This window comes from Lissotriton helveticus, chromosome 12 (assembly GCF_964261635.1).
Source record: "Lissotriton helveticus chromosome 12, aLisHel1.1, whole genome shotgun sequence".
Lineage (NCBI taxonomy): Eukaryota > Metazoa > Chordata > Amphibia > Caudata > Salamandridae > Lissotriton > Lissotriton helveticus.
In genome coordinates, this window is record NC_136073.1 from 281608318 (window position 1) to 281630873 (window position 22556).

At 44.6% G+C, this 22556-nt stretch overlaps 1 protein-coding gene across 3 annotated transcripts in view; it reads right to left on the reverse strand.

Moving 5' to 3' along the window:
• ANKRD27 (ankyrin repeat domain 27) overlaps positions 1–22556 on the reverse strand; it is a 582242-nt gene that overhangs the window by 184670 nt on the left and 375016 nt on the right. For all 3 annotated transcript variants that reach the window (XM_078670366.1, XM_078670365.1, XM_078670368.1), the window contains one exon: positions 11930–12052. In XM_078670366.1, coding sequence (XP_078526492.1) covers positions 11930–12052 — 123 coding nt within the window. The remainder of the gene's footprint in view (positions 1–11929; positions 12053–22556) is intronic.

The following is a 22556-nucleotide window of genomic DNA, read 5'->3' on the forward strand; positions in this document are numbered from 1 at the left end:
CTATGTACTTGGTCTCCGCTCCAGGATGGCAGAGTACATGGAGAAGGCATCTAAAAACCTTGAGGCCAGCCAGGAACTTCAAAAAGCTTGCCATGACCAAAAGGCTGTCCTACCGGTTTACCATGCAGGACAGAAGGTGTGGGTGTTGGAGCCAGTGGCCCCAGCAGCTCTCCAAGACAAATGGTCTGGACCCCACATCATCATTGAACAAAAGGGAGAGGTCACCTAATTGGTGGACATGGGAACTCCCAGGAGCCCTCACAGAGTACTTCATGTGAATAGGCTCAAAGCATTTGTTTATACTAATCAATTGGAAGGGGGAGAAGGAAATGTCTGATCCCTCAGTTTCCTTAGGTTAATGCAAAAAATCAAATGGGGAGGAATCACTTGTCCTGCATGAACCAGGGTATGCAGGAGATCGTACAACGGTGTCTCCAATAAAAAACCCTCATGCACGTGTTGGGTAGTGTGGTAAGCGGTATATCTTGGTTCTCCGCTCTTCAAACACGTGTGTGCATAATCATAGGGTTAGTTTCGGTATGCAGCCTCCACCAGGAGGATCTTACCCTTGGTAAAAACAGTAGTGACCCAGTGATGTGGACAGTGTACAGAAATATATTTAAAAATCCCCCGGATAACCAGAAAAAGAATTTTATTAGGTCTGGGTTCGGGTGGATCCCATGAGGGAATGCCCAATTGGCGTGCGCTCTGTTGAAAAGATTAAGTTTTCAGGACGCACTGGCATTAATAAAGATTAAGATGGCCGACATGTTTCAGCCCTCTATGCCGGGATTCGGACTTAAGGGCTTTCTTCAGGACCAGTAGTGGTAGGTGAAAGTGATACTGGTTTGCTCAATTTTAGCAAGCAAGTGTTAGAAAAGGGAAATTATCAACCTGTTTCTTTTCTTTAAGGTCGCGATGTACCTATAGATCAAACATAATAGAAACATACACAAAGGGAGAAAAGGGTAAGGGAGACACATAGCGTAGCGAATTCACTACTCGACAAACTGATGCAACTTAAAATGGCAATACTTTTGTAACCCCCAGTAAATGGCAGTGTCAACTCTCTCTTTATCCAACAAGCGTGTGTCATGCAAAAAGAAGAATTCAAATATCTAATTTCCTTTCACCTACCACTACTGGTCCTGAAGAAAGCCCTTAAGTCCGAATCCCGGCATAGAGGGCTGAAACATGTCGGCCATCTTAATCTTTATTAATGCCAGTGCGTCCTGAAAACTTAATCTTTTCAACAGAGCGCACGCCAATTGGGCATTCCCTCATGGGATCCACCCGAACCCAGACCTAATAAAATTCTTTTTCTGGTTATCCGGGGGATTTTTAAATATATTTCTGTACACTGTCCACATCACTGGGTCACTACTGTTTTTACCAAGGGTAAGATCCTCCTGGTGGAGGCTGCATACTGAAACTAACCCTATGATTATGCACACACGTGTTTGAAGAGCGGAGAACCAAAATATACCGCTTACCACACTACCCAACACGTGCATGAGGGTTTTTTATTGGAGACACCGTTGTACGATCTCCTGCATACCCTGGTTCATGCAGGACAAGTGATTCCTCCCCATTTGATTTTTTTCAAAGCATTTGTTGACAGGGAGGACATGGGCTTGCTCATGGCCACAGATGAGGGACAGGAGGAAGAGACCTGCTCACTCAGAACCCTGATGATGGGTCAGTGGATGGTGTAGTCTTTTCTGACAGCCTCTCTGAGCATCAGCAACAGGATTGTAGGCAAGTCCTTCAATCCTTCAGACAAATGTTTTCTCTGTCCCCCAGTCAGACAAACTGGTGCACACATGAGGTGGACACTGGAGACAGTCTGCCTATAAAGAGTAAAATCTACAGGCAACCTGACCACGTCAGGGACTGCATAAAAACTGAAGTACAAAAGATGTTGGAATTGGGAGTCATTGAACCCTCAGAGAGCCCTTGGGCTAGTCCTGTAGTTCTAGTGCCTAAACCTCACACCCAGGATGGCAAGAGAGAGATGAGGTTTTGCGTAGACTACAGGGGTCTCAATGCTGTCACTAAGACAGATGCCCATCCAATACCCAGGGCAGATGAACTGATAGATAAGTTGGCTTCTGCAACTTTCTTAAGTACATTTGACCTAACAGCTGGTTATTGGCAAATCAGGTTAGATGAGGATGCCAAGGCCAAGACAGCATTTTCTACCCCAGGAGGTCATTACCAATTTGTGGTGATGCCCTTTGGTTTGAAAAATGCCCCTGCCACTTTTCAAAGGTTGGTGAACCAAGTTCTCACTGGGTTGGATGACTTTTGTGCAGCATATCTAGATGATATTGCTGTCTTTAGCTCCACCTGGGAGGATCACCTGATCCACCTGAGGAAAGTTTTAGAGGCCCTGCAAAAGGCAGGCCTCACTATCAAGGCTACTAAGTGCCAGATAGGGCAGAGTCAAGTTGTATACTTGGGCCACCTTGTAGGTGGAGGCCAAGTTCAACCTCTGGAGAGCAAGACACAGGCCATAAAGGACTGGGCTCCTCCAACCACCCAGACACAGGTCAGAGCTTTCTTGGGCCTGTCTGGTTATTACAGGAAATTTGTCAGAAATTATGGAACCATTGTGACTCCACTTAATGACCTGACAAGTAAGAAAATGCCAAAGAAAGTTCAGTGGACAGTCAGCTGTCAGAAGGCATTCGATGACCTAAAGCAGGCCATGTGCACTGCACATATTCTCAAGAGTCCAGACTACTCCAAGCCATTCATTGTCCAAACAGATGCTTCTGAGTTGGGTGTGGGAGCTGTTCTATCTCAGCTGAATATTGATGGTCATGACCAGCCCATTGCTTTTATAAGCAGAAGGCTGACCCCCAGAGAGAAACGTTGGTCAGCTATTGAGAGGGAGGCCTTTGCTGTGGTTTGGGCCCTGAAAAAGTTGAGGCCATACTTGTTTGGTACTCACTTCAAAGTTCAGACCGACCATAAGCCCCTCTTATGGCTAAATCAAATGAAGGGTGAAACCCCCAAACTTCTTAGGTGGTCCATTTCCCTACAGGGGATGGACTTTACAGTGGAGCACCGCCCAGGAACTGACCATGGTAATGCAGATGGTCTCTCCAGGTACTTCCACTTAGAGCAAGAAGACTCACCTGGTCAAGGTTAGTTTAATGTCCCTAAGTTTGGGGGGGGGTTATGTAGGAGAGTGGGGTCTGCAATCCCATGGCCACCCAGATTTTTGCTTTTTGCTTCACTGTTTTACGACTTTCCCTGGCTGTGGGCCTGCTAATCAGACCCACAGCCTAGCTGTTCTCTCTCTAAATTACAACCATGTACCTTAGGTGCATTTTACCAATTGGTACTGGGCCACCTTATCAGTCCCTGTACAGTATACCTTAGGTATCCAGGGCATAGGTGTACCCAGGGCCTACCAGGGGCTGAAGCATGTATTATGCCACCCCTGGCTGGCCACCCCAACAGACACAACTGGCTGCACGACAGCTGGGGCAAGGTGGTGTAATCACCCTTTGCTTTAGATATAGTATACCTATATCTGACCCTAAAATGGACACATATATTCCTATCAGTCCCTCCTATGGCAAGCCTTATCAATCCTGAAGGCAGAGTGCTTGGAATTATGTGAGATGGTGCTCTGGAATGAACTGAGCCCGTTTGCAGCTTGCGGAACCAAGTCCAAATAGCTGTTCCATGATAACGCTATACCATATACTCTTAAGTGCATTATAATCCTCGCGGTTAAATGCTAACTTTGGTATCAAAACATGTCGAGTAAGGTGTCATACGAATTGGAATACTAACCCCTCGCCAATTCTGGCGACGGGGTTAGCATTCCACCCTTTTAGAGGGACACGACATGTATGTAACTGTGAACCCCGGTTAAAGTCAGACATAGCCTCAGCTCCACAAAATGGATGCTGCCACCGAGACACAAGTCTGCCCTCCTGCTGCTGGGAGTCCTTCCAGCAACGGAGGCCTGGACAAAGGGTTTCCTGCCAGGGGCGGTGCTAACACCATCCCAGACAGGATTTTGTGTATCCCAGGTAGGCAGGGCTGAAAGGAAGGTGACTGCAAGTGGCACCCCGGTCCTCACTGTGCATATGCCGGCTCAAACCAGTTCCTGGGGCACACCAGCCCCTGAGCTGGGGAGAGACCGGACAAAGGAGAGGGGTGTAACCACCCCCCTCCTGGTCCCACCCCTAGGGCAGGACCTAGTCGCGTGCCAGCCCCTTTTCTTAGAATAAAGGTAGGAGCAGGCCCCCTTCCCAAATTAGATAATTCTGAATCTTGAAACTACTTTCCACGAAAGGAACTCTTGACTCTTCTGAAGACTCTCCCTTGTGGCTAAGGAGTAGCCACACTGCACCAGCAGGCACCATTGAAGCTCTTGCGGTTTGCTGTAAGTCCATCCTCTGGATCAAGACTGCCCAGCTCGACGAGACCCGGATTCCCTGCCATCTCTGACCTCTACCTACATCATCCAGCACAGCTGAGATTCGTGGGTGCGACGAGACCTGTGGGACCGGCCATCTTCAAGACCTGCACGACGCTTCTTCAGCATGACCCCCGAGAGACCCTCGAGTAAGTGCACTGGGGTTTGAGAAGCCCTAACCCTAAGCAGCTCCAGCACCGAAGTCCAGCCTCCCAGCATCCACGAGATCTGCGTGGGGCCCTTCTGCTTCCTTGCTGCTTGCCACGTTGTCCGGTCACTTGCCCGTTGGCTAGTGACCCTCTTGACGACGTACCACGACGATTTCACCGCTGGTCTGGTTGCTCCAGACTGGCCCTTGCTCCCTTCCAAGAGAGGAGCACCCCGGACCCTCCTGGTCCCCTCCAGACGCCATCTTGACTCCACCGCGTGGGCTTGCCTTTGCCAAGGTTTGTTGCTCAAATCCTGAGTCCAGCATCGCCGACAGCCTCGTGGGACAGCTCGCACCTCCAGCCTGGACGCCGACAACGCCTCCTAGCCCGTGTGACTGCAGAGTTCAGCGTCGCCCACTCACCTGGTAATGGTGACTTCATCCGGTGCCATCCTGGTGCCCACATAATCACTGGCTAGTGATTAAGAACTGAGTTCCCTCTGCTTTCAGGTCGTCTCCTTCACTGATCCAGCCTTGGATCACACCGAACATCTTCACTGGTCGCCTGCCAGCAACTTCTTCTTTCAGGCTCCATAGACTTCAACGAGGATTCCCGACGTCTTTTGAACCCTATGCAGCCGCGGCCCCTGGGTTAGGTAACTTGAGTATTTCGGTACTCCAGCACAGGTTCACTATCCAAGTGTCCAGATCCTTTGTCGTTTTCAGTCTATCTAGTCAGATTCGTCCGGAAACAGTAACTTTAGAAACGCTAGCATCCCTAGACTTCTTCCCGCATCCCGCGTGAGAGTGCACACTCTGCACACAATCTCCCTAGACCTCCTGCTCGTAATCTTAAGGTTCAGTAGTGTAGTCCTAGCGATCCTGAAGCCTCTGGATCTTGTTACTTACCTGTTAGCATTTCGCATTCCACTTTTTGTGTATATGGTTTTTCGTGCCCCTCGGGCATTTGTGTAAATTGTGCAACTTAAAATATTTTAGTAAGAGTTTTGTAATGTGCTTAGCTCCCTGACTCAAAGAGTTCAGGGTAGACTTGTTATAAATAAATATCCTTTATTTTCATAACAACTTGTGTGGTGTCCTTTCACTTGGTGTTCAAGGGGTACATGGTAAAACAGCTGGCTTAACACGCCCTCTAGAGTTTAGCCTGAAGACTGCTCGTGTCCATGCTACTAGGATAGCTGGTCTAAAAGGTTGACTTACAACCAATCATCAATAAGGGTTGTTTGGTATGATACACAGTGATCACTAGAATAGTGAGCACTATATATCAGGCCAACTTCTCACAGACGGACTAAGCGCTGAGCCCTGTGGGACACCTTGACCAATATGGTGGAACTTGGATAGAAAGGGAGGGGCCGAAACCCTAAAAGATCTGTCCTGAAGGAATGACCGAAACCATTTCAGGGCACACTCCCTAATACCAAATTCCTCCAGGCGGCGGAGCAGGATCCCATGCGACACCGTGTCAAAGGCAGCGCTGAGATCAAGCAGGATCAGTGCTGCACTCGACCGGCGTCGAGGATCTTTCGAAGGTGTTCGGTGGTAGCCAACAAGGCAGACTCTGTGCTGTGACCCGGTCTGAACCCATTTTGGGATGGGTCCAGGATGTCCTTGGTTATGTCAACGGAGTCACCCTTCTCCCGCCCAGCGTCTTGAGACCCTCATGGATGAGTAGTTACGCTTTACCAACCCTGATTGATGTTCTTATTTCAGAATTTAGAAGAAACCATAATTTGTAATGGACAACTAACAAAAGTAGCAGAGAAACAAGGATTATAAATGTGTACTGTTTATTAGATGAGATCTCTAAACTGTTGCTGTAGGGTAAGTCTATTTATGGCTTCACAGCCCTGTGCTTTTTCTCTTTTCTGAATTACAGTTCAAATTCAAATAGATTACTGTCCTTTTCAGTTTCTCTTCTTTGCCCTTACAGTGCCATGGTCTCACTTTTACAATCACACGTTTAGACTACTACTCTTATTGTAATTATGTTACTTCTTTGTTTTTATTGCTTGTCTTCACAAATAACAACTGTCCCTCTACAAAGGATGAAAAGTCTCACTAGTCACAAATCTCTACTTCTTCCAAGTAGCACACCAATTCTAATTCTGACAGATGTTTATAGTTTGATAGCTACTCCCTTCAATGATTATAGGTTTATCTAATAAATGAAACAATGAATGTATTTTTTAGTAGCATAAAATGGAATCTCTCCAAGCAAAACACTAATTGATAGGGCTTCTCCCTCCAGGAGGCTTCAATTGTTTTTGTTCTTATTTCGATTCAGTGCATTTAAGAGAAATATAATTTCTGAAAAAAAACCTTTTCATTGAAAAACAATTCAATGGTTTATGAAGATTTCAATTTCAATCAAAACATATTGAAGTGAAGCCATACTGATATTCAATGAACCCCTCCTTTTTCATGTTTGTTCTGGAAATATTTCTGAAAACCTAACCCTAAACTCAACCATAATCCCAACTCATCTGAGTCCTAACTGCAATTGTAGCCTGTCCCTTGCCTTGGCCTAAACACATTCGTTAACCTTAACTGTGAACACACTATTACCAAAACCTTGCTCCTTACCTTGTCACTAACATTTACTTTGAATTTTAAACTCAAATCTATTGCATGGACCATAATCTAACTCTGCTTCTACTTCTGATGCTATGATTACCCTCCCTGTAACAATATTAACCCCTTCTGTGCGGGGCATATTGCCCCGCTGTGCTGGGGAGAGGGCGCGCAGAGCGCCCCGGTGCTCATCATGAGGCACAGTGCTCGTGTGCTCATGAAGAGCTGAGCTAGTCACGACCACACCCGTTCCCGTGGAACGCTCAGCACAGCAGGGGAATTATCCCCGCGTGTGAGCGTTCCACGGCTCATGACGAGCTAAGCTCGTCATGAGCACCGGAGCGCCGTGCCTCATGACGAGCTGAGCTTGTCATGAGCATGGAAAAGGTTAAGACCCAAACTCTAATCTCAACACTTACCTAACCTTAATCGATACCATTACCATAGATCTGCCCGACAACTCTCAGACCTAACTTTCACACTTACTTACCATAATACTAAGCAGACCCTAACATTCACACTTACGCTAACACCAATCTTAAACATGTGACAAAATTACAAAAATATGCTATTTTCCAGCTTTATCTACAGAGAAAAACAAAATCTGCTGTTCGTCAGGAAATTTTTTGTCATGTGGCCCAGACATAAGTGGCTGTTTATAGAGGAAACACAATGCCAGCAGCGTTAACCAGAGAAACGTTGGCTCTTCTGGTGAAGAGGGCATTGACATAACCCCAATCCTAGGGCGATCGCACTGTGTGAGATTTCATACAAGAATAGCCTACAGCATCTACTGTATCGCATACAAAGAGACTGTCAAATACAAAAATGTGCTGTTGCAGACGGATCCAGAACACAAAGGCAATACTCAGACTTGAGGCACTGCACTTTGAGGAATCTAAAACCATAAAGCACATTTTTTCATGTCTAGCTTCCAGGTTGTGGGATGTCTTACCATAAGAAATCAGACTGTCCAACCCCGTCATAGAAACATCCTTAAAACACACTTGTTTATTAGTGCATCATGAAAGAAATCCTACTACATTACTACCTGATCATAAGAATTGGATTGATTGTTCCTCATTCTCGTTTACTGTTTTTTATGTAGTGACTTTTTTCTTTCTTGTGCTAAATACTTTACAATGAGGTAGAGCTTAAAAACACATAGATAAATAAAAAATTAATAAACCCAAGTCTGTCCTTGACTTTAAACATTATCTCAACTTTGAACGGAACCGAACCCTACCCCTAAAGGTAGCACAAATACAAACCTTAATTTCGTAAACATTATCAAATATGGGTCTCAGGTTTGTATCCAGATGAAACGAGGAATAGTGTAGTATCACCAAATGCTTCATCCAACAAAGGAAGACCATAAGCTTTATTTCAAGTTCAGAGTCCATTTTCCTTACAAATAACCTCATTTGTTATAACATGATATTGTATTGCATATTAGTTACAAGTGTCTCTCGGCAGTATTGTAATTTGTTTCTCACTCTCTTTATATTGTTCAAGTTAACTTACAACCAATTGTTGCAAATTGCGTACTTAGCATATCACATTTTGTATGTTCATTGTTAGACCTGGCATCATTGGCGTGAGTCTCCCTTCCATTTTTGATGGATTGCCTCCTCTGTTTTGATATGTTTTTGCTGGATTTATACTTTGGGCACTGTGCCACTGCTAATCAGTGCCACAGTGCAAGTGCTCCCTATGTTAAAATTATGTACTAATTGGTTATGCCTTGATTGGGTTATTTGATTTATCTGTCAGCCCCTAGTACAGTGCACCATGTGTGCCCAGGGCGTGTAAATCAAATGGTGCTGGTGGGCTTGCAGCACTGGTTGTGCCACCCACAGAAGCAGCTTGTAAAGTGTGTCTCAGGTCTGCCATTGTAAGGCCTGTGTGCAGTCTAGCACTGCCATGTCGACTTGGTCTAGTGCACCCACTTGCCAGTCCCTAACCTTCCTTTGCTTCTTATTAGACCACCCCTATGGTAGGCCCAAGGGCAGGGTGCATTGTAAGTATAAGGTAGGACATGCTCTGATGTGTGTAGCATGTCCTAATAGTGAATTACAGCCATTTTCGTTTTTCACTATTGAAGGCTACCTGTTCTCATAGGCCAGAATGGGCAGTTAGATTATTACATTCTTATAATCCTAACTGACTCAGGGAACATGGTAGAAATTCGAATTTAGTATGCCTGAGCTCAGAATAATAAAATACATCTTTTAGTAAAATTGATTTTAATATTCTGTGTTTGAAAATACCACTTTTAGAAAGTAGGTAATTTCTTGCCTAACTATCCAGGCCTGCCTCTGCTGGGTTGTGTATTCTTTGTCTGGGTTTGTGAGTGACAGGGCTTGGGGATTCCAGGAGACAGGCTGGGGCAGCCTGGTGGTGAATGGAGAGATCTGCATCTAGATTGGAGGGAGGAGTTGCATCTGGTACCTGAATAGGGCTGGGCCTTCCCTCTACAAAGCTGGCTCCACCCCCTGTGGCTTGTCTGATGGCTCAGCCCTGCGAAAGGAGAGGAGGAATCATGTCAAAAGAGTGCTCCAGAGCTGTATCTTCCCTCCCCTGGGCTGGCTCCACCTCCTGTGGGGCGACTGATGTCTCTGCCCTGCACAGTGAAAGGAAGAAGAGAGTCATGTAAACAAAGTGCTCAGGAACTGGTTTGGACTAGGCAGAGGCCTCTCTGCCTTCAGAGAACAAAGGACTTTGGGGTATAAATATTGGGACCCTGATCCCAAGAAATTAGATCACTTCTGGACAAGAAACCTTTCAGTCAAGGAGAAGAACCAAGGAAGCTGCAGGAGTTGTACTGCCCCTCTGCCAGTGTGTTGTTTGCTGGGTTGGCCTGCAGTGGTTGCTTCATTGCAGAGGGAAAGGAGAAGAAACTTTGTAAGGACTTTCATCTACAGAATATTCTCCAAGGGCCTGAACTGTGCTTGCCTCCTGCTGAAGTCTCAGGGACAAAAGACTTCACCTACAGCTCCCTCCTGGATTTCTTTGCTGGGTATTCGCTGGGAGCTGGAAGCGCGACGCATCAAGAAGAAGTGTGTCGCCACCGCAGCTGAAATCGTCGCAACATGAGAGAAGCGAGCCTTCGCCGCATCTCCCTGGAGGCGTGTGTTCATCGTAGCTGCCTGCTGTCGCATCACCGGAGAAGCGTGACGCCATCGTGAGAGTCGCCATCGCATCACCGAAGAAGCGTGTTGCAGGGCCTGTCGCGGCTCCAAAGTACAGTCGTCACAAGGCTGCCAGGGCGTCATCGCATCGCCGCATCAAGGGCGCCATGTTCTCGCATCGCAACCGGATCGTCGCATCGCATCAAGGCGCCATCTTGAGCACCGCAACGGGCCCTCAGACCGAGAATCTACGCATCACCTCTGCACCGGTAAGGCTCACGACGAGTCCCCTACTCTGCGCAAGCATTGAGGCAAGACGCAACCGTTCCCCCGGGTCACGGAACCGACACATCTCCCCTTTTGCGAGCCTTTTGTTCACTTGCGCATCCAGGTACTTTGTTGAGAACTTTGTCGCATTTACCAACAACTTGAACTAAGAGACTTTAATCATCTTTTAAGTAATCTTAAGTGTAGTATTGTGGATCTTTGTCGGTTGTGGTCTTGTGTTTAAGTCTATATAAAGAATACTTATTTTTATAAAACCTGTGTTGTGCCAATCTGCAGTGTTTTCACTGTATTACTGTGTATATCCACAAATGCTTAACACACTGCCTCGGAGATAAGCCTGTCTGCTCGTGCCAAGCTACCAAGGGGGTGAGCAGGGGTTATTAAGGAGTGTAATCCCCTTATCCTGACGTAGAAGTAAGGGTCCCTATATGGACAAAGGTGAATACCATTGCCAACTAGAGACCTCCAGATCTAACATCCATACTTCTTCCTCTAGAATATAGACTGTGCCCACAGGATATAAATTCTACAAAGGCTCAGTGGTAGCAATTTCTGACTCAGTCCAGTAACTAGCACTGACACACTACCTACTTCAGTATGTATGTTTCTGCTTCCGTTCAACTCCATCAACAAATTTATTTAAGGTGCACATCAACCCCGTTTTACTGGTCAGTATCTGTAAATCTCAAAATGGATGCATATACAGTGACTGTTCCATCCCCTCTTACTTGCTCACCTCTAACTTTGTTATTATTATTCTCTTCTTCATAGGTTGTCTTTGGCCTTTTCTAGACTTCCATTCTGAGCTACACCTCCCTTTTCTCTACCGTTTTAGCTCAGTACAGCTCCCTTTTGCTGCTGCAATAGCCATTTTCTTTTTACCTCCCTTACTTTAAGTCACTAACTGTGTTTCGATGCCTGTCTCATTGTAGGTTTCCCTTATTGCTAAAAAAGGACTCCAATGTAAAATATATTTTTTGATAAATGGTCAAACTGGGGAGAAATCAAAATAAACTCTAAATTCACAACTACACTTTGCATACCCTTTTAATACTTACATATAGAGGCAATAGTGAGGTTGCACTGTAATTACAGATATTTAACAGATAAATAAAGCAAATCCGATAACAAAAGAAAGTGGAAGAGATTATGAGCAAAGCGTTGTGCGGAAGTGACCACAGACTCCCTATGCTACACAATACCAAATATGTTCATAATGTTTTAATTCACCACTGTTGTAGCATCAAGTATCATCTACAAATGTATTCCTCAGGAGCACTTTTGAAAAAACTTCACTCTTACAAAAACTTCACTCAAAATGTTTACCTTTTGTGCAGGACCACACTTAGCACATTGACACAGAGGGTGACAGAACTCGACTTTCTCTGCGTGGACAGCTTCTTCTACTTCATCAAAGTCTTCATCCAGCCACTCAAAAAGATAACGTACCTAGTACATATGGAATAAGAATACTTACAATTTATTAAATATTAGAACATTAGTTTATGTTGCATATTTTGACTTATGTTTAAGAGTCATTGGGTAAGGGCTGATAAAACCTTTGGCTATGCTCTCACAAAGGAAAGGCATCATAAACAAGAATTACAGATTTGGATCCATCCACTTTACAAGTTAAATAAACGTCAGTGAAACTAAACATACTGCCAAAACCCAAAATAAACAACCCAAAACACATTTAATAAAGACTAAAACAAGACTGTTGTGTCCTTAAGCCTACCCATGGCATACAAAGTAAAACTTGAAAGAAATAACCTTCAAGGTGATTCTAATACTCTTAGTCCTCTTTAAACCTCCTTCACAACAGGCTGGAGATATCCTACAGCTGCCAGGATGACTGAAATAAGCTTCTCTGAAAAGGTAGTAATTTTTATAAGTTTTAGCTCGATTCCAGTGGCAGTGAACATTTACTTGCCCAGGATCCAAACACTTCCCAGTGCATCATCAAGTGTTGTCACGGAGGTCCTAAACGTTTCATACTCGCATGCTAGGCTGAAGTATGACAGACGCTCCAAAGAGAAGATTACACAGATATTGTTAAGGAGTAAGGCAACAAGTAAAGTATGCTAATCTCCAGAAAGACCACATCACTTAGTCTGTTGCACTGTTTTCACACACTGGGAAAATGATTCCACAGCAACGTGTTGCAAAGTGGAGAGAGCATAGGCAGGACAAGGTTTTAAGCAAACAATCAACATAACATTTTGGAAGACAGACTTTTTTCTAGACATAGCTTCTAAAGTTGAATGTTTATAAAAAGCTATGGAGTGGACCATGTTGCTGTAATAAAGATCTCTGCAATTGGTAGATGCATCTAAAAATCCACTGACTTGCTGCTTTGCTCCTGATGAATGAGGAAGATGTCTGAGGAATGCAAGCTCCTCAATGCTTGTAGCATTTTGAATAACACATACGTTTCTAACTAGCAATACTGCCTTTGCCTGTGTTGGTGAATGAATGAATGACACACATTTTTTATAGTGCAAAACAGCTACTGAGATGAGTGGCCTCGCGCAGACAGAAGTGGTTGGGGGAGCTATGTAACGCTACTAAGTTTTGAAAAGCCAAGTTATCAGGCGTTTCTTGAAGACTGAGATGTCTGAAATGGAATGTAGGGCAACTGGAAGACTGTTCCAAGCCTGAGCCCCCAAAAATCCAAAAGATCTACCACCCATCCGAGCCAGGCGTACTTTGGGAGTACGAGCATGGTCAGAGGAGGAGTAGGATCTAAGATCGGGCAGGGATGTAGTGATTGACTCCTTTGCTAAGGTAGCCAGCTTCAATCCCATGGAGGGACTTGAAGAAGACAACAAGAGCTTTAAATGTGATCCTTTCCTTCAATTTCAGATAATGAAGTGACATAAGGAGGGGGGACATCGGAAAACCTTGGTTTAGGTTGGAGGATCGCCCTGGTAGCAGCATTTTGTACTACTTGTAGGCTCTGTAAAAGATAACAGGGAAGGCCCAAATAAAATACATTTGCGTAGTCCAGTCTTGATGTCACCAAGGCCTGGACTACTATTTTCCTAGATTCTATTAAGAAGAGAGGAAGGAGGTTTTCCAACATACGCAAGGTGGCAAAGCAGGTGCCAAACAAAGTTTGGACCCGAGACTTCATAGACAAGGCGCTACAAAACTCCAAGGTTTCTTACAGCTAACTGCTCTGTATGTGGAGATGAGTATTCTTCAGGCCACCATGCTTTCCAGTTACTGATACCAAGTTGGCCAAAGAAGATAATCTCAGACTTATCTGAGTAGCATTTGAGCTGGTTCACCTTAAGCCACTGAAAAACCTTAGAGACAGGCTCTGATATTAACACAGTCAGAATCTGCTCCTTTTTTGCAGGTGAAAGAAGAGGGCTAAGAATAGAGCCCTGAGGAACTCCAGCCCTTATGCCAGGCATAGGAGTGAAAACAGGGGGAGGCCACATCTCCTGGGCTCTGTCCTGCAGGAAAGAGTCCAGCCAGGACAATACTGTCCTGCCGATACCCAGATTCCTCAGTGTGTCAATGAGTCTCTAGTGTGGGACAGTATCAAATGCTGTAGACAGATCGAGCAATATCAGGACAGACCGTCCACCCTGAGCCAGTATTCCTCAAAAATACTCAGTTACTTCCAATAGGGTTGCCTCAGTGCTAAATTTGGTCCTAAAGCCAGATTGAGAAGGCTGCAACAAATTGTGGCCCTCTGCATAATTTGAAATTACTTTATTAATGTGTATTTCCAGAACGTTTGAGAGAGCCGGAAGGAGAGATATCGACCTACAAGGTTTTTTTAAAGTGGAAGGATTTTGGCATGTTTCCAGATAAGTGCCACTTTACCAGCAGAGAGGGAAGAATGTAATGCCATATTTACTGTGACATTAATCGTAGGGGCAAGAGAGGCAAGTAGTTTAGCCGGGCAGGCATCATTTGGAGAGCCGGACCAAAGACCTTTAAGATAGAGGAGCGAGTCGGCTACTAGTATTTTAGGGAAATCTACTAACGTGGGAATCAGTGGAAAGTTGACCCTCTGTGATAAGGATTTGTCTGTCACTAGGTTCTTTTCCATGATTTCCACAAAAGATTGTTGAATTAAGGCGATCTGCTGAGTCCATTCAGCTGAGTGCGGGGATTTTTCCTTTATTGCCCCCGAGGAGGTGAAGAATTTCACTATGTTAAAGATGACTTTTCCCTTATTTTGAGCCATATCAATCTTTACCTGTAAATAATTCATGTTATCCTCTTTCACCAGAAGGTAGTGGGATTTCTGAGCACTCTTATAGACTTTCCTGTCATCCAATGAGTAATGTTTGCGCCATTTCCTTTCCAGAACTCTACAAGTCCTTTTACTTGCTCTTAGTGTTTCATTAAACCAAGGAGCGGACGGGTGGGTCCTCCTGGTAGTCCGTGTGGACAGGGGAGCAGCGTTTTCAAAGTTGGATTGAAGCCAGGATTCTAGTGTGGTGGTGTCACATTCAGGATCGCCGACCAGCATAGGGGCTGATGATTCCAAAGCCTCACTTAGCGAATGCAGAGATATTTTATGAAAAGATCTATATTTGTGTTTGGCCCCAATAGGCCTGAGTGGAAACCACTAGTCTGGGTTGGGTATCTTAAAGTTGATGAGAAAATGGTCAGACCAAGTGATGGGGGACGTCAGGTCAATTTTGAATTCTGTACTACTAAATATCTGATCGAGAGTGTGTCCTAAATTATGGGTGAGTCGAGTGCATTCCTGCTGCAGGATCACAGGCCTGACCACAATGGCAATGCATGTACTAGGCACCAGGGGCTGTTTTTTGTGGCCTTCCTGCTGTCCCAGGGGCAGGGCGGAAGGGAGGGGGGGGGGAGATGGGTAGAAACCCACTAGACACCAGGGATGTCTGTATTATATATGATGTTTCTAGGGAGCAGCCCGTAATTTCTTTTGTTCCATTGTTTTAGGCCGATCTGCCTTTGCTGTTGGTGGGTGGTGTTAACACATTAGGGATGTGGGTGGTAACACATTAGGGATGTTTTGCATTAAAGTTCTGGGGAGCGGCTCTTTGGCCAAGGGTCTCTCCCCTCAACAGAGCTTCAACCTGTCTTCCATTTTTTAGGCCAACCTGCTCTCTGGGGAGTAAAAACCCACTAGACACCAGAGATGTCTGTAATATGTTATATTTCTAGAGAGCGACCCCTTGGGAAAGGGTTTTTCCCCCTCAAGGGGGCAATTATATTTTGTTTTTGCCCCTCGTGGGGGAAGATCAGTAATTTTATAGGCCGCACCTGGGGTGGGTGGAAAAACACTAGACACCATGGAATTTGTGCCATTAATTTTTTGTGGGGAGCAGCACTTGGGCAAGGGGTGCTTCCCTGAAGGGGACATGTTTCTTTTTCATTTGTCTCCACCCTCCCTGGGGTGAGATTGGCCATTTTGGAGGTTGATCTGCTTTGATGGAAACACACTAGACACCAGGGACAGGTTTCTGTATGTGGGGGAGAAGCACATGGGGTAAGGGTTGGATCCATTCTAGGATGCCAATTATTTGCCTTCGCTTTGTGTCCCTCTTAGGTGTAGATCAGATTTTTTTGATTCGGACCTGCCCCTCAGATCAGTTTTCATTGTGGTTTACAATGCTAAATATTTTATTTTTTAGCATGTGCATTTGTGATGTTATTTTGTTTTTTGTTGTAGTGCAAAGCTTTTGCTTTTCTTTGTGGCGTAGCCTGATTGCGGTATTGGCATTGAATGATCTGCAGTTGTATAGTTGCAACTGTTTGGTAAGAACATTTTGTTTTGTCATTTGTACTTCAAATTTGTATCATTGCCCTGTTTGGCATGTTTTTTTCACAAATGTAGTAATTTTGATATATTTTGCTTATGTTGTCGTATCTTTCAAATTCATGGTCGGATTTGTACAAGATATTATAAGGTGTTATCTTGAGTGTACTTTTATTGTTGTTTTTCCTTTTCTAGTGGGATATCTTTGGTGAATGCAGTGTCTGTGCAGAGTAGGCACAGTTGATCCTCAGTCTAGCGGTCTGTGGCAAGTTAAGAGGTATCTAGGAAACCTTTCATAGTTGAAAGTTCATTGTGTGGTTTGAATTGCTAGTTTCTTTCCAGAAAGTTCATTGTGTGGTTTGAATTGCTAGTTTCTTTCCAGATCATCATAATTCAATAGTTGTATTTACTGATGGATACAGCAACAGTTTGTGTAGTTCTAATTTGATGCACTGTTGTTTAGAGTTGTCTGTTTGGTTTGTGACAATTTTATTAGTAAGCATTATGGCTGCTTGCAGGTTGACCGCCTACAGGTTGGTGATTTGCTTTTTGAATCTGCCTACGACATGGCTCTGAGACGGACACTGCATCTGAGGCAGCAGACCAAGTGCAAGATCCTGGCAGTTCATTTTCCTATCTGGAAGGATACCATTTGAAGTGCTAAACCGAAGGTAGCCCCTAACAAGGTGCAGCCTGTTTTGCCTGCCTTTAGTGGTGTTTCAGAGTGTAGAATGAATACAGAGGACTTTGCCTATCAATTTCTCCCAGCTCTTTATTGATGATGTTTTTGAATGATATTGTTGATCTCCATGAAACTAAGCAGTTCCGGTGTTTAATTTTTTTTACAGCATTGCTACGGAAACCATTGTCTTTTTATTGGTCTACTAGTCCCTTGAAGCCAAGTGCTATTTTTCAAACAAGGGATGTCGGTCGAGATTGGAATTTTCTTCTGCAGAGGATGTGGCATTTTGTGTACAATGCAACAGCGTTGCAACAAGATCACCCTGATTGCGACCATCACTTCCAGATTCAGCCTGTCCTTGACCGTTTAGTTGAATGTTTCTTAGAGATCTATATTCCAGGACACAATTTTTCTGTGGCCGAGTCTCTGGTCCTGATCAAAGGCAGTTTGGTTTTCAGACAATATATGCTCAGCAAAAGAGCATGTTATGGTATAAAGATTTATATGTTGTGGTAAAGCGCAAAAGGATATGTGTATTATTTCAGGGTGTAACTGGTAGGGAATCTTCAATCCCCACACCCCCCAGTTGTCCTTTTACTTTTGGAGTCAATGAACATATTGTGTGGGAACTTACCAGAGCATGTTTTCACAAAAGTCACCATTTATATGAGGACAATTTCTGCACAGATAGGCAAATATTTAAAGAACTGTTCAGAGTGGGCACTGTGGCATGGGCTCAATCCACTCTAATCATTAGGGTTACCATAAAGAGCTTATATGTAAGAAACGTTTGAGGGGATAAAGCAGTGCCTTGCATAGCAATGTACTACTTATATTGAAAATTATTGTCCGAAGTGATGTCCACATGCTCACCACTATGCATGATGAAAGTGCTGCACCTGTGACTGTTTGGGGTCAGGCAGCAGAAGTGCACAAACCGTTCCACATTCTAGAATAGAATAGAGTGTATCAAAAGGTTGGAGCCTCACAATACCGCTTGAAAGTCCTATATCTTGCACAAGAAGTTGGCTGTTTATCTTTTTGATTTAGCATCCTTCAATGCTTATGTTTGCATTTTGGAAGATGAGTTTTGTACAGTTTCAGCAGTCTCTAATAGTCAGCCTTGTTGCAGTACAGCAGGCAAGTGTTCCTAGAATCGGAGTGGTTGAGGATGTGGCTGGATTGAAAGATCACCACTCTCCTGAATACATTCTTCCAACACTCAAAAGAAGTATTTCCTTGTCGGGCTGTAGAGTATGTGCCCAAAGAACAGTATGAAAGGAGAGTCATATGTATTGCCCACAGTGTCATTTTAATCCTTACCTATGTGTGCCCACATGTTTTAAAGTATACCATACACAACTCAAGCACTGAGAGAAGCCATGAGAGTAAAACACAATTGATTATGGTCTGTATTGCTGCAGATTTTCAGGCTCCCAATAGTTGGATTTGTTTAATTACACTTGCTATGCTTGCAATCATAGATTTTTCTTTCACTTTCTACTAAATGGCGGGCTATTTTAAATTTGGGAAAATATTTAAATTATGGTCCGATTTTTAGTTGGATGTTATTTTCTGCATGTGCTATGTGTGTGTAATCTGTTAATTCTGGGAGTGTTTCAGAAATTAAAGGAGTATGGAACTTCATAGTGTTGTCTGACTGACGTTTGGCTGGTGGTGGGTGTCGACTGTTTGGCTGAAAGTGTGTGTGTGGTGGCGATTCACTGGTGGTGTGTGTAGTGGTGGCTGGCTGGCAGCGTGTGTGCAGTGGCAGTCGATTGACGGTATGTGCAGTGGCGGATGCCTAGGTGTGTGTGTTGACCTGCTGCTGGTCACTGCAAACACCCTACCAACCAAATGCCAGTCCACACACACCGGCAGCCAAACGGCTGCCCACATATATACCGGTCTTTAAATGTTATGGTTTGTTGATGTTAGTGTTGTCTGGCACAAGGCTGGTAGTGTAAATGGTTTTCTGTGTGTGACTCATGAACAGTAACAGTGTTCAATGGCACGTAAAGTGGTTGGTGCCTTGTCATGGCTTTACTGCTCACGAGTTGTAAGTCACTAGTTCTGAATTCTGAAATTTCAGTTAACTTAAAAACAGTGATTACTGCATTTTAATTTTCGGAAAATCTTTTGTTACAAAAATGTACATTTTGAACTTTTCACTCATGCCAAATCCAACCAGTATATGTGTGTACTTCAGGAGCAGATGGGCATGCAGTAATATACATTTTTTCCGACTTTCAATTCCAGGGTGTACATTGACTCTAGGAAGAACCTACGAACCCCAGGTATTTTCGTGAACTAGACAACAGGGGACTCTAGGGTGATGTGTCTCTAGTGGATCCCACATGGTTTTCTTAGCCAAAAGTCCTTGCAAACCTTGAACAATGGCTACAAATATTTTCTTCATATGAGTGTGAGTGAAAGTACTGGAATGAGAGGGGAAACACACATTTCTCACTACCCAGCATTCCCACATTTCTCCCGATAAACATGGTACCTCATCTGTGTGGGAGGGCCTGGAGCCCGCAACAGAAAGAAGTCCAAAATGTAATGTGGCAACATCAACAAAAAGGTAGCTATGGATTTTGGCCCAGGCTCGGCGGCCACCCAAGAAAACCTATGAAATTCAGACATTTCTGAAAACTAAACACCTAGGGCTGTTCAGGGTGGTGTGCCTTGTGTCGATCCCAACAATGTTTCTAACCCACAATGCCCTCAAACCTCTAAATTTCTTTAAAATTGCACATGTCTTGCATTTCTGGGACTTAAACTTCTCGAATATGCAGAACTCCAGACTATACTGACCACCTAGTATTCCTCCACTTGTCCCTGATACCCCACTTGCGTGGCTCGGCCTAGTGCTCGCGACAAGAACAGATCAAACCATGATCAACTGGAGTCCTAGCAGGAGGTAAAATTAGATGTTTTCAGGGCAATGTGGGTAAGAAAACTATGTGAGGTGAACACAAGGCACTCCCCACTGGCTTCCCCTGGGGGTCTAGTTTCAGTTATCAGTAGAAAAATGAGCGGTGTCCTTGTTGTGTGTTTGGGGCCTTTCTGGACATGGACACTAGGCCTACAGACACAAGCGAGGTACCATTTAAATCTGGAGACTTGAGAGAATAACGAATAGTAGAACATTAGTTATTACCAATTGGATTTCTCTGCCTTTGAGCCTCCAGTAAGTCAGTGTGCAAGAAAGAAGACAGAAACATACCCTCTACAGGTTAGTACTACTGCTCCTTAACTCACTATCTGGTGTATGTCAGAAATACAGAAGTTTCCTTCGTACACATTTCACTCTCTATATTTTACCTTATTAATTACTGTAGCTACATTTTGGCTGTTTTTTGGGTTTCACATAAGGAATCCCCCCATAATTGCAAGATGTCCTGGAGCTTCTCTGGGTGAAGATGCCACTCATGGTCAGCCGGATGATAATGGCTAAGACTGTACGCTCCCAAGTGGAGCACCTAGGCTAGGTGATTTCCTACCACGCAAATCTGATAGTTCTGAGTCCATGACCACTCGTAGAGCTTCTCTGTAGAAAAGAGACAACCCCACTCCTCCCTGTTTGCTGATGTACCACATTGTAGTGGTGTTGTCCAGCATGACTTGGACAGACAGACCGTGAAAGGAAGAGGGGAGGCTTTGCGAGCCAGACGCAATGCCCAAAATTCCAACAGATTGATGTGTAACATCTGTTCTTCTGGAGACAAGAGGCCTCTGGTCTCCAGTTCTTTCAGATGAGCTCCCCATCCTAGCGTGGAGGCATCCATGATCACAGTGGCCACCAAAGACAAGAGTGAAACGGTCTCCCTTAAGCCAGGTTGCTGCTCACATTCCACCATTGTAGAGCTCCTGCAGCATCCCTTGAACTCTTAATGCATGCTTAAAGATCTTTGTAGTATTGAGCTGCTATCTGCGAAAGAACTACTGGAGGGCCCTCATGTGCCAGTAGACCATCAGGACTGGAATGATCGCTCCATTCATAAATTTCTGAATCATAACCAGAATGTCTTCAATCTTCTGAGGTGGAGGGAAGTCTTGATTCAATGTGGTTTCCAATACTGCTCTGGCTTGTTTATTAAAAATCTGACGTCGAACAGTTGAGTTGTGGCCTGTAATAGGTAAGGCACAAATTCTGTAGTCCTGGCCTTGAAAAGAAAGTCGTCCATGTAAAGGAACACAGAAATATCCTTCCTCCAGAGGTGACCTGCTACCACCGCTATCCCCTCTGTGAGTACTTGTGGTGCAGAAGGGAGGCCAAAAGAAAGAAGCGCAAACAGACGGTGGTCAGATCCAACCATGAAGCAGACAGACTTCTTATGTGACTGCAGGATAGGGATGTGGAAATAGGAATCCTGCAGTTCTACAGACGCTGTCCAGTCTTCTGTATTCAACACAAGCATAACTTAAGCTAGAGACAGCAATTTAAACAATTTCTTTTTTGAGAAAACAGTTCCAAATGCTCGGGTCTAGATTCAGAAATAGACTGCCGTCCTTTTTGGGGCTTCAGGAAATAACTGGAGTAATATCCCTATCAATTTTCCTGCACTGGAACCAATTACACTGTACCAGTAAGTAGAAGGAATCAGACTTCTTGTTGAAGATTTTGCAACCAAATCAGCAGAAGAGACTCCAAGAGGGGAGGTACAGGGTTGTGGGGAGGGCGTTTTTTAGAAGGGTAGGGCATACCCCCCTTTCTACAATTTGTACGATTCAAGGGTCTGATGTGCTGGACTTTCATGTTTGTAGAAAGGAGCATACCTGTCCTCCAACTGGTAGAAAATGGTCTGGTAGAACGTAACAAGAGCTGCTTCCTTGTTGTGGCAGGAGAAGAGGAGGCGGCGGGAGGAATAGGTAGAGCTCGCTGTCTTCCTCTCAGTTGCCTGCAGAGCTGATTAGATTGTAGCTGCATGCAGGAAAGTGCCCTTTTAGTATGGTCACACCCTACACTTTTTGCCCCGATGATGATGGTTATGACTCAGAGTGCACTGGAACCTGCTGCCCAGGCCCCAGTGCCAGTGCTCTCTCCCTAGAACTGATATATGTGAACTGGTAACCCCAATTGGCAAAGGGCTTTAACTCCCTAATAAGTCCCTAGTTCTCTAGTATATGGTACCAGTGGTACTCAGGGCATGGATGTTAAAGGGGTCATCAGTGCCTGAAGCACTGTTTGTGCCACACGGAGTGACCCAAGTAAACTAATGACGGCAGGCATGCCATTGCAGGCTGCAGGAGCAGTGTAAACTGCTCGAAATCTACTTTGCCTTAACATTGTGTTGCAAAGTCAATGCACTATTTTTAGGTCTCGGCTAGATAGCGCACGGGCAGTCTCTTCGAGACATGTGGTTTACTCATTTCCTTTATTCCCGTTTGTGAAGGCATGCCTGTGCCATGCCCTGAGCTTGTGCTTGGCTTTGCCCTGGATTATGGACCAAGTATTTGTGTTCATCCAGAGTTGGGTTTACTCAAGTGTGGACGCCGTACTC